The sequence below is a fragment of the Carcharodon carcharias genome, chromosome 2 (assembly GCF_017639515.1).
Source record: "Carcharodon carcharias isolate sCarCar2 chromosome 2, sCarCar2.pri, whole genome shotgun sequence".
Lineage (NCBI taxonomy): Eukaryota > Metazoa > Chordata > Chondrichthyes > Lamniformes > Lamnidae > Carcharodon > Carcharodon carcharias.
The window spans coordinates 219,794,924-219,807,428 of NC_054468.1; the positions used below are offsets into that span (position 1 = coordinate 219,794,924).

Genomic DNA, 12,505 nt, shown 5'->3' on the forward strand with positions numbered 1-12,505 from the left:
GCTCTCTATGCCCAGGATCATACATAGACAGCGCTGGTAAAAGACATCCAACTTACATCACACCTCCGCTGTTCTTTTCTGTGTTTCACTGGCAGTGATTGCAGTTGGTAATACTATGGACACAGAGTAGCAGCTTCATGGCCGTGCTGGAACCCCAGACCCTGTGGAGCCATTGGAAGACTCCTGCTCCTTTGCTGAATCTTGCATGGGCATCAATCTCTACATCACCTTTCCTGGGATGTTGCTTCCTAGGTAGGGGAAGTGGTCAACGCCCTTGATGTTTTGCTGTCGATGACGATGGGAGAGCCTTGTTGCTGTCCAGTCATTATTACCTTAGTCTTTTCACAGCTGATGCGTAGACTAACCTTGGCATCGCTACTCTAAAGGCTGGTGGTCATATCTTAAAGCTTGCATATTAAGTTAAAAGTTAAATGCAAACTTGTTGTTGTGCCAGCCTGGATTACATGCTCAAGGGCATATGTTATGGTATTAGGGCTTCAACCCAAAACAAGATACATGTTAAGAGACATATCCAAAGACCAGATGGAATTATAGGGTATGTGACAACAGAGGTAGAGAGTTCCTTGGATGACAGAAAGCAAAGATAAGGGTAAAATACGGTTGCTTGAAATGGAAAGGTATAGTGTTAATGTACAACAGGGTCAGTGTTGGGATCTCTCTACTTTATATATCCATCTGGACTTGGGAATTAAGGAACAATATGATGTGTGTTGATGGTACATAATGGACAATAGTGAAATTTTAAGATCGGCGGGGGGGGATGAATAGGCTAGCAGGTGGGTAGCGCATGCAATGTAATGAAAATATATGTATATTTTGAAGAGAATGAGCAGAGAATGGAAGTAGCTCTGTGTGGGGTGGGGGGGGGGGGGCAGACATACAAAAACCCGCTTTTAACTGTAAGTGGAACAGGAAACCTGAATTGTATATATATAGGGGCATAGAATACAAAACAAGATGAGAAATAATCTGTTAGATATTGGTTAGGTCACAGTAGAACAGAGGTTGTTTGTTTTGGTGGGAAGACTGGAAGAGCAGATTATTATTTAAATAGAGTGGGTTTGCAGAACGCTGCAGTAGAAAGGGATCTGGCTGTCCTTGAACATGGATCACAAACAATTAACAGGCAAGTACAGAAAGCAATTAGGAAGTAAAACAGAATGCTGTCTTTACTGTAAAGGGGATGGAGTATAAAAGTAGGGCAGTCTTGTTACAACTGTACAGAGATTGGTGAGGCCACATATAGAATACTGTGCATAGTTTTGATATCCTTGTTTAAGGAGGGATAACACTTGTTTGGGGGCAGTTCAGAGAAGGTTCACCAGGTTGATTCCTGGGATGACGGGATTGCCTTATGAGGAAAGGTTAAGCAGGTTGGGCCTATACTCATCGGAGTTCAGAAGAATGAGAGGCGATCTTACTGAAACAAAGATGCTGAAGGAGCTTGACAGGGTAGATGCTGGAAGGTGTTTCCCCTCATGGGGGACTCAAAAGTAGGGAGCACAGTTTCAAAATAAGGGGTCACCCTCTTAAGATGGAGATCAGGAATTTCTTTTGAGGATAGTTAATCTCAGGAATTCTTTGCCCCAGAAGGAAGTGTACTCAAGGTTGAGCTAGACAGATTTTTGATCCACAAAGGAGTTGAGTGTTTTGGGGGGCAGGCAGGGAACTGGAGTTAAGGACACAGTTAGAATAGCCACGATCTTTAATTAAATGGTACAGCAGGCTCTAGGTGTCAAATGTCCTACTCTTGCTATTTCCTATGTTCTTATATAAAAACTATATTCAGTTTTGGGCATATTTTATTTACATTATTTGTTTTCAAATTCCTCCATGGTTTCACCCCTATCTCTGTAACCTCCAGCAGCCTTACAACCCTCTGAGATTGTTATGCTCCCCCAAATGTTCACTTGCATATCCTCAATTTTGATTGCTCCACCACTGGCAGCCATGCCTGCAGCTGCCCAGGCCCCATGTTCTGGATTCCCTTCCTAAAGAACATATGAAATAGGAATGAACCAATATGCCCCTCGATCCTGCTCCTCCACTCAATTCGATCATGGCTTATCCTCCAGTTCAACTCCATTTCATGTCCACTCCTTTGATTCACTAAGAGAATCAAATTTAATAACATAAACCTCTACATCCTTCCATCCTCCTCCTGCACTCCTTAAAATTTATCTCTTTCCTGCCCTATCATCACTAATGTGGTTCAGTCACATCTCATTTAATATTGCTCCTGTGAAGCACTTCAGGGCCTTTTACTACTTCAAAGATGCTATATAAATGCAAGGTGCTGTTTATGTAGGAGGCTCATGTGCAGTATAAACACCTGAATAAACCATTTCAGTTAGATGGTCTGTTTCTGTGCTGTCTATTATCTCTATATTTCAAATATTGTGTCAGTGACCCCAGTTTTTCTTTCTATCCAGTATGCAGCTATATGAAAAGAATGTGGAATAATGTGTTGTGTTTCACATATAGAAGCATGTATATTAATTGCAAAATAGCTACTACATACGAACATATGAATTAAGAGGAGTAGGCCATTTGGCCATTCGAGGCTGCTCCTCTATTCAATAAGATCATGGTTAATCCGATTGTGGTATTAACTTCACATTCCCTACTTCTGGTAACCTTTGACTCCCCTTTTAGTCAAGAATCTATCCACCTCCACCTTAAAATATCCAATGACCCTGCCTTCACCACTCTCAGGGGAAGAGCGTTCCAAAGACACACAGCCCTCAAAAAATTTCTCATCTCCAACTTAAATGGGAGAATCCTTATTTTCAAACTGCGTCCCTTAGTTCTAGTCTCTCCCACAAGGAAATTTCAAGAAACTATTTCAAGTCCATTATTTTAGTTGGAAATAAACAAGACAACCATCATTCACAATACACCATTACAACAGTGGCAAATAAAACCTCTTCAGATAACTAACACGCACAAGCAATATAAAGTCTCAGTCTTACACAGCCCTTCCACTATGCTATACAGCCTAAACCTTTCACATAAGAGAGCTTGATAACCTATTCAAAAGACTTATTGAAGTGTGAGCTCTACGTTTACAGTAAAAGACATATTTTAGTTGAGGTCAAGTTCAATTTCCACTTTCTTTTGTCTGTTAATGGTACCAGCTGCTCATAGATAATGAAATTATCCATACCAAACCTTTTTCCTTTCTAACTATCACATCACAAGCAGTGGGCCTGCTCTGACTGGCTACCACCACAATGGGTAAAAATACATTTTTATTTGGCTAATGAACTGATTTTGAAAGAAGACAGGATAATAATCCTCTGTTTAATAGATTCCTAAGCACACATGAAACCCAAAATTTCTATTTTCTTTAATAACTAAGACATATACCACGGAATTCATTACAAAACTGTTATTCTTGGAATATGCATTAAGGGTACAAAAAGCACAAAATGTACTCAGGGAGACTTCACTGTTAATCACCAACAGTGGCTTGGTAGTACCACTACTGACCTGATCCTGAAGAACATAACTGCCAGATTAGCAGTTGGGTGGTGTGAACACCAACTTGAGAAAGAAATTTACAGTTCTAACTAATCTAACCAGCCTAAATGCAACTATCTATAAGGGTATTGGTTGGAATGGCCACTGCATTGATTGTGGAAGCAAAGTCCTGTCTTCACATTGAGGACATCCCCAATCCAACATTGTGTGCCACTACCACCAGGCTGAACAGGATAGATTCAGGAAAAATCTAGCATCTCAAAACTGGGTACCCATGAGTCACTAGGGTCCATCAGCAGCAGCAGAATTGTAATCCACCATAATCTAGTCTCATGGCCTCACATGCCTCTCGCTCTAACATCATCAACACAGATCACTAATCCTGGTTCAATGAGGAGCGTAGGACAGCAATGCAGAGCAGTACCAAGTATACCTGAAATTAAAACCTGGTGAAGCTACAATACTACTACCTGCATGCTAAACTGCAGAAATAGCATAGAGTCAAAGCCAAGTAATCCCAAAAGCAAAAGATCACATCAAAGTTGTGTAGTCCTGCCATATACAGCTGTGAGTGGTGGTGAACAATTAAGCAACTCATGAGAGGAAGCAGCCCCATCCTCAAAAATTACTGCAAAGTAATGGAAGCTATATGCTATCAAATGGCAATTGATCTGCTCACCAGTGCTCAGTTTTGGTTCCTGGCTCTTCAAAGTCTTTCAACCATCTACAAAGCACCAAATCAGGAATATGCTGTAATCCCTTCTACTTGCCTTATTGAATGCAGATTCAACAACACTTAAAAAGCTTGACACCATCCAAGGCAAAGCAGCCTGCTTGATCAGCACCCCATCTACCACATTCAACATTCACTCCATGTGCCACCAGTGCAATATAGCTGCAGTGTGCACCATCTACAAGATGCGCTGCAGCACCATGCCATGCCTTCAACAGCTTCTCTCAAATGTTCGTAAGTAAATTTATCATTTCTACCATCTAGAAGGACAATGGCTGCAGACACTTGGAGATATCACCACCTCTAAGTCACACACCATCTTGACTTGGACATGCACTGCTCTTTCTTAATCATCACCAAGTCAAAATCTTGCAACTCCCCACAGTGTGAACTCCTTCACCACAGACTATAGCAGCTCATAGCAGCAGTTTACCACCACCTCCTCAAATTTATTTAGAGATGGACAACAATTGCTGGCCTTGCAGCAACACCCACATCCCTTGAATGAAAAAAACTGTGGAATCCATGATAATGGAGGCAAGGCAAAGCCAAGTATCATCACCAAGTGTTCACCCCATGTTTCCTGATCACGTAATAAGGGGCAACATATGGCTAGCACAAAGACAGAATTTTGGAGGACAACCGAGAGCATTGGAGGAGATGGCATTTCAGTTGGTGTAGTGGCCACAGCTAGGTTGATAAGAAAGGAACCAAGCAATGGCAGTGCCATGGAGGATCAAGGACAAGACACTCTGGAGGAACCTGGTATAGTTACTCCTGTCAAATTCTACAGAGATTAAAGAGAGTTTTAATAACACCATAATCATAGTCACCTAGACCATTATTAGTGACTTGATTGAGCAGGAAGAAAAACCAAAAGGAGTAGCGTATATGGAGATATTTAGTTGTGGCATGTTTCAGTACCTTGGAAAGAAAGATAAAGAAGATGTTGGGATGTCAGTTGAAAAGCACGAGGGGGCAAGGGTAGCCTCTTTATAAAAATGTATATATATAATGCATTGGAACAGGGTTTGAAGGAAACTGTACATGAGAAAGGGAGTACTACACCTTAAGCAGAGTCCAAGATGATCAAATGAGCATAAAATGGAGTTTTACATGAAACGAGATTTGTGACAGAGAGACAAGAGATAAACTGAAATCAAAGAATGTTGTGACATTGGAACAGGGGCAGACAGTGCACCAAGCTACATATACAGTTAAAGTGAAAGAAATGTCTCATGATTGTAATTTTTATTCATATCACTGTAGAAGAAGCTGATAGCCTCACTTACAATTTTAAAAAATCAATTCTATTGTCAACAGAAGAAATGTGTGGTGGTGTCTCCAACAAAAACAAAGATATTTGCCCTTTAGACTTTCCTTTCCCTTTAGTACATGTTGGTGCACAAAGGATAATAGCATTCCACTATGTCCAGTAAAAGCACCTCCAGCAATTTGAGTAGCAAACCTACTAACTCAATACAAATTAAAGGATATGGTAAAACATAAGAGTGCAGTGCATTTGACAGTCACTGAAAATCACATTGAAATAATATCAGGAAAACTAAATATGATTGGGCAAAGACTTACTTGCTACTGAGAAGTTATTTAAAGGGTATGGTAGATCTGCATCTTGAGGCTTCTCCTTATATCCTATGAAGGATCCATCTGTCTTCAATAGAAAGTACCTTGGTCTCCAGTTTTTGATATATTCCCCTACCAGGAAAAAAAAAGTAAAAAATGCTAAGCAACTTTTCTGAATAAATAAACCACTAGAAATAGATTAAAGCCTCTGTCCAATTTCAGAAATAAAAATTTAGAAAGACATTGCCAAACTAGAAATTTCAGTAAAAGGACCACCACAGATGTTCAAGCTGGGCTAGATCGTTATTAGAGAAAATGAGTAGTACAGGAGGCCATTCTGTACTTTGACATTCTGCCAACCACAAAAGAACTATCCAGCCTAATCCCGCTTTCCAGGTCTTGGTCTACAGCCATGTAGGCTACAAGTGCATATCCAAGTACTTTTTAAATGCAATGAGATTTTCTGCCTCTATCGCCCTTTTTAGGCAATAGGTTGCAAAATCACTACCACCTTCTAGGTGAAAAAAAAATCACCAACTTCCCTCCAATCCTTCTGCCAATTACCTTAAATCTATGCTCCTGGTTACTGATCTCTCTTCTAAGGGAAATAGGCCCTTCCACTATATCCAGGTCCCTCATATTTTTACTAACTGCCCAGTTTCCAAGATGACTTATGCAACACATATTCCAACTGATATAAGAGGTAACTGTTTTTGAATTCTCTATTCTAAAGAAATAAGTGCTGTGGTACTGATAACTCAATTCCCAATATGTCCTAAGTTAGCTGATCTCAGCCAGTGGAAGGTTCACAACTAGTCTGAACATGTGGAAACAGAACCCAAAAACCAGGGTCCCACACACTATCCCAATAGAGTGCTCGTACTGAAAAACACATTGCAGATGATGACAGAACTGGGCTTAGCTGTCATGTCCCCTTCCTCCCACTACCTACCTGTTTGCCAGCACTTCGAATTTACATATGAATAGTAAAGACAACTACAATGAGGTGGAAAAACATTAGAAGATAATGGATAGTTGAAGTTCCATCAGTTTGCATTTATAAGTTAGGTTAGTAAGAAAGCAGTCTAGTTCAAAACCAGCAAGTCTTACATCAGAAATAAAAACAGTGTTGGAAAAACTCAGCAGGTCTGGCAGCACCTGTGGAGAGAGAAACAGAGTTAACATTTCGAGTCCAATGTGACTCTCCCAGAACTTTGTTTTTATTTCAGATCGCCAGCTGGATATCCAGTCTTTTGCTTTTATTTAAATGTTTACATGTGTTGTCAATCACACTATGGCAGCATCCTTTCAGTCACATGCATTAATTTTTTGTGGAAAATCCCTCAACTCAAAACTGGCACTTCATTTGTATTTCTAATAAACATCTGCCCATCAGTGCAAAATATGTCTCACCAAAGTTTGAAATGGAATGAATTTATCTGACACAGCACATCTTTGTGCAGTTTCTGGATTTTGTTCAACATTTTGGGCTTTAATTTTAAATCAGTGATTGCTGAGATTGTTGACTCTTACAACAAGATGCACTAGACCCACTCCAGCTCTCTATCCAGAACACAGTTGGATGTTGTCTACCCTTTGCCATGACATGCCTTGTTGAAATTTCTAGTTATTGCTTGTGCTTACAGCATTAACTAGTTGAGTTGACCAGTTGTTACGACCAGGATGGGAGGAGTGCGCTGTCTCTAATCCCACCAAACCATGGGTCACAGCATATATTTAAATGTTTCCAACTAGCTATTTGGCCAAATGTGTGCTTTCCATATTAAATCGCAGAATAACCACCCAATGACCAAGTTTCTTCAATAAACAACAATTAGTTTATTAGAAAACTAACCTTGTCAAACAGAAAGGCAAAGCTTAACATACAGTATTAAATGTGAGAGTATACTAATTGCTCTTTCGAAATACCCTAATTCTCTCACACCAAAGATAAATAAAAATAGAGGAATTCTGTCAAAAGTTAAAAGACAATGGTTCAAGAGAAAAGGATAGACGGTGGAGTCCTTGAAATGGTGCCCGGGTTATATGGTTGGTCTCTCAGCATCGATCTGCGAAACGATCGATGACTCTTGCTCATCTTTCCAAGTGGACTCAAGAAACACTTGAAAGTACTCAATTCCGGCACGTTCAGCAACTTAGGAGCAACTTACATTCGCATCAGGTTGTGGACTCGCTCTGGACTACAAAAAGGCTGCTCTCTTCTTTTCACAAGCAGTTGGTCCTTCTTTAAAGCAAAACCAAAACTAACCTTTAAACAGTTTTCCCAAATATGTTTTATTTTTCAGAGCCATAAACTACCATGTGACTCCCCTTTGTACATAGTCCACCACCAGGGTCAAGAGGTTTCCAGCTTCTACTATGCAAACCTGAGTCTGAGATCAAATATTTAACAACAGTGCCTGTTCCTTATTATTTAACCAGAAGTGCGATATTCCATATCTGGATTCTCAATTAGCTACATGCGGCCAATATATCAAACAACTCTTCTACATGGGAGTAACTTTTGCACACATAAGTATGGTTACATATCTTGAAAAATGGATTCAAAATTGCCTTTATGGATTAATGTATTATGGAAAAAAATTAGCCAATCAGACATTCTATCAAGTCAAAAGAATACAGGTTCAACTATCTAGAAATTAACACTTCTTCAGCATAACATCACTGTGTATTGTATTGGAACATTCAAATCTTATTTACTCATACCATCAGTCATTTAAAAATCGATAAAAAATTGATAATGTAAAACATCACACTATATGACAACTAGGTTAACTTTTAGACTGCTCAATACAAATTCTTGGGCACAATAAATCACAATCTACTGATACATTCCTTCACTGTTGCTGGATCAAAATCCTGGAACTCCCTCCCGAACAGCACTATGGTTGTACCTACACCACATGGACTGCAGCAGTCCATGAAGGCAGCTCACCACCACCTTCTCAAGGGCAATTAGGAATGAGCAATAAACGCTGGCTTAGCCAGCGACATCCACATCCCATGAATATAATGCATTTTAAAAATTAGATACATCAAAGTCACAAACTTAAAAACATGTGGAAAAGACAACATACTAAGTTTACTTGTATGGAAAATATCGCTACTGTTACGGCTCTCACCACTAAATGTTAAAAGACTGATGACATTGCATGCAATGGAAACATAATTGTGCAGGAGACTATTGGACTTTAAAATGTACATTTGAAAGTAAACATTCTTGAGGGCATAGTGAATCTCTAATTCATTAGGAGAGTGAGGTCAAACCTGGGTCATTTGAAGACTACATTGCAACATCATGTTAGACTGACTGTTATACCACAAGGATGAAATGACAGCTATTGTGGTGCTGTAACACTGAATTGGGCCATCATACCATCAGCTGCAGGAATAACAGACTGCTATTACATATGATTTTTCACTGAAATTAGAACCAATGTACCAAATTTAATATAAATAGGTACTGTGGAAAGAAGTGCAAACTATGCAAACTTAAGTATTTCATCTCAAGTGCTTGATGTCCAAGTTTTATTAAAACGTTCTTAGTTGCTCAAGTTTTATTGGACCTTAAATTTTAAATTCATACTACTTGCATTTCCTTTAAAAAAGACTTTGAAACATGCATTTCTGAACATTACAGCCTGAATTACATAGTCAGCAATGCAACAATGCTGCTTGCCACTCACCTTGAAGAAAGCTGCCCACAAAGGACTAGCAATCACTGTGCTGTGGATTTTCCCTTTCCCCGTGTCAGTTTGAATCTGGTGCCAAGTCAAGGGGATCTCCAGGTTCCCAAAAATGGTGACGTTATCAAGCAGGATAAGCAGCCAATTACATTGAAGCATTTTCAAAGGTACCAAACCAGAAAGTAAAAGTGTGAATTGTTCCCTTTTGATTAAAATTTTAGAGCAAAAGATATGAACGAGATGTACACATGGGGTTAGGGTAGTTTACACATCAAATCTTTTAAAGTCTTTAAAAATTTTAAAAATGTGCAATTTTATAAAAGGAAACTTGACATTACACAATTTTTTTCTTTCACAGGATGTGGGTGTTGCTGGCTAGACCAGCATTTGTTGCCCATCCCCAACTTGCATTTCCTCCAACTTAGTCTACTGTATTCGTTGCTCCCAATGCGGTCTCCTCTACATTGGAGAGACCAAACATAAACTGGGCGACCGCTTTGCAGAACACCAGAGGTCTGTCCGCAAGAATGACCCAAACCTCCCTGTCGCTTGCCATTTTAACACTCCACCCTGCTCTCTTGCCCACATGTCTGTCCTTGGCTTGCTGCATTGTTCCAGTGAAGCCCAACGCAAACTGGAGGAACAGTACCTCATCTTCCGACTAGGCACTTTACAGCCTTCCGGACCGAATATTGAATTCAACAACTTTAGGTCTTGAACTCCCTCCTCCATCCCCACCCCCTTTCTGTTTCTTCCCCCTTTCCCTTTGTTTTTTCCAATAATTTATATAGATTTTTCTTTTCCCACCTATTTCCATTATTTTTAAATCTTTTATGCCCCCCCCACCCCCACTAGAGCTATACCTTGAGTGCTCTACCATCCATTCTTAATTAGCACATTCATTTAGATAATATCAGCTTTAACACCTCTGTGTTCATTTGTCTGTGACATCTTTTGATTATCTGCTCCTATCACAGCTTGCTTGTCCCTACAACCACACCACCCCCCTCCACTTCTCCCCCCACCCCGACCTTAAACCAGGTTATATTTCACCCCTCTCCTTGAATTCACCTAGTTCTGTTGAAGGGTCATGAGGACTCGAAACGTCAACTCTTTTCTTCTCCGCCGATGCTGCCAGACCTGCCGAGTTTTTCTAGGTAATTCTGTTTTTGTTTTGGATTTCCAGCATCCGCAGTTTTTTGTTTTTAACCCAACTGCCCTTGAGAAGGTGGTGGTGAGCCTTTTATTTTCAGTCATTCATGGGATATGGGCTTCGCTGGCTGGGCCAGCATTTATTGCCCATCCCTAGTTGCCCTTGAGAAAATGGTGCTGAGCTGCCTTCTTGAATTGCTGCAGTCCTATAAAATTAGTTGTTCAGTGACAGGAAGGCTGTTCAGCAATAACTATGAAAGTATGTCATAAAAACAGTTACACATCATTCAAAAGGGTAGCTTTTCAAGGGCTTTATAGTGAGATTAATAATGCCCAAGAGTAAATTCTTATCAGGTCACTGATTTCTACTTGATTGCAGTATTGGGGGACTTCACAGCATTCCCTGCAAGAAAGCATGGAATCACCGGCAACAACTTGGTAGAATTCAGTGGCTCAGCAGAGGTGCCTATCACTGTAAACTTCCAGGGTCAGTCTGAGCAGCACGGAGATCTGGGAACAGGATATTAGTAGACAGGATCAATTATTTCAGAAGCCTCACAACAGCCAGATCTAGTATGAAAGGGTGTAGGTTCTTATTTACGAGTTACTTCTCAGAAGGATAGGGTTCAAAGCATTTATTGCTGATGTTACAAATGTGAGGTTTATGTGATTATATTTCAGAACAATATCTTTTGGTTTGTAGGAGTGTTATAGTTTGAGACTAGAACTTTAAATTTCAGGTAAAAGAAAGGGGTCACGCGAGATGTGCTGAAGTTTGCCTGACAGTAAACCTCGGTGAAATGGAAACAAAATGCTGGAAAACTCAGCAGGTCCAGCAGCATCTGCAAAGACGTAAACAGGGTCATATGGACTCAAAATGTTAACTGCGTTTCTCTCTACACAGATGTTGCGAAACCTGAACTTTTCCAGCATTTTCTGTTTTTATTTCAGTGTCTTCAAGTAAGGTCTATTGCACCTAGCAAAGTGTGTTAATTATTCAGATTTATCAGTACTATTAAGGTTTATCAAGAGTTTTAAGGTTTATCAAGTTAGGGCCAAGTAAAATAAAGTTAATATAAGTAAACAAAAGTAAAATAAAGTTAACATAAGTGACGTAAAGGCAAGACATGGTAGGGCAGCTCAGTCTTGTGGAATGCATGGCCTGTCGTATTTGGGAAGTCACGGATGCTACCGGTGACCTAGACGACCACGTTCAGGGAGTTTCACCAGTTGCAGAAACTTGAGCTCCAGGTTTCGGAGCTGGCGCGGTGGGTGGAGTTGCTGTGGTGCATCTGCAAGGCTGAGAGCTACGTGGATAGCATGGTCAGAGAGGTGGTCACACACAGGTTAGGAGCATGGAGGCAGAAAGGGAAGGGGTGACCACCAGGCAATCCAACAGAACAAGGCAGGTAGTGCAGGAGTCCCCCAAGGTCTCACTCGCTAATCGGTTTTCCATTTTTGATGCTGATGAGGGCATTGGTTCCACAGGGGAGTGTAGTCAGGGCCAAATTCATGACACCACAGGTGGCTCAGCTGTGCAGGAGGGGAGGAAGAAGAGGGGAAAAGCAGTAGTAATAGGGGATTTGTCAGTTGGAGAAACGGACAGGCACTTCTGTGGCCACAGACATGACTCCAGGGTGCTACGTTGCCTCCCTGGTGCCAGGGTCAAGGATGTCATGGAGCGGCTATAGGACACTCTTCTGGGGGTGATGGACAGCTAGAGGTCGTGGTCCATGGTGGTATCAATGACTTAGGTAGGAAAAGGAGTGTTATCCTGAAAGCAGATTTCAGGGAGCTAGGAAGGAGATTTAAAAGCAGGACCTCC

At 40.6% G+C, this 12,505-nt stretch overlaps 1 protein-coding gene across 7 annotated transcripts in view; it reads right to left on the bottom strand.

Moving 5' to 3' along the window:
* akt3a (v-akt murine thymoma viral oncogene homolog 3a) overlaps positions 1 to 12,505 on the bottom strand; it is a 367,050-nt gene that overhangs the window by 213,289 nt on the left and 141,256 nt on the right. For 6 of the 7 annotated variants that reach the window (XM_041216730.1, XM_041216711.1, XM_041216677.1 and 3 more), the window contains one exon: positions 5,828 to 5,953. The exons of the other annotated variant lie outside the window; for it this stretch is intronic. In XM_041216730.1, coding sequence (XP_041072664.1) covers positions 5,828 to 5,953 — 126 coding nt within the window. The remainder of the gene's footprint in view (positions 1 to 5,827; positions 5,954 to 12,505) is intronic. 7 annotated transcript variants of the gene reach the window in all.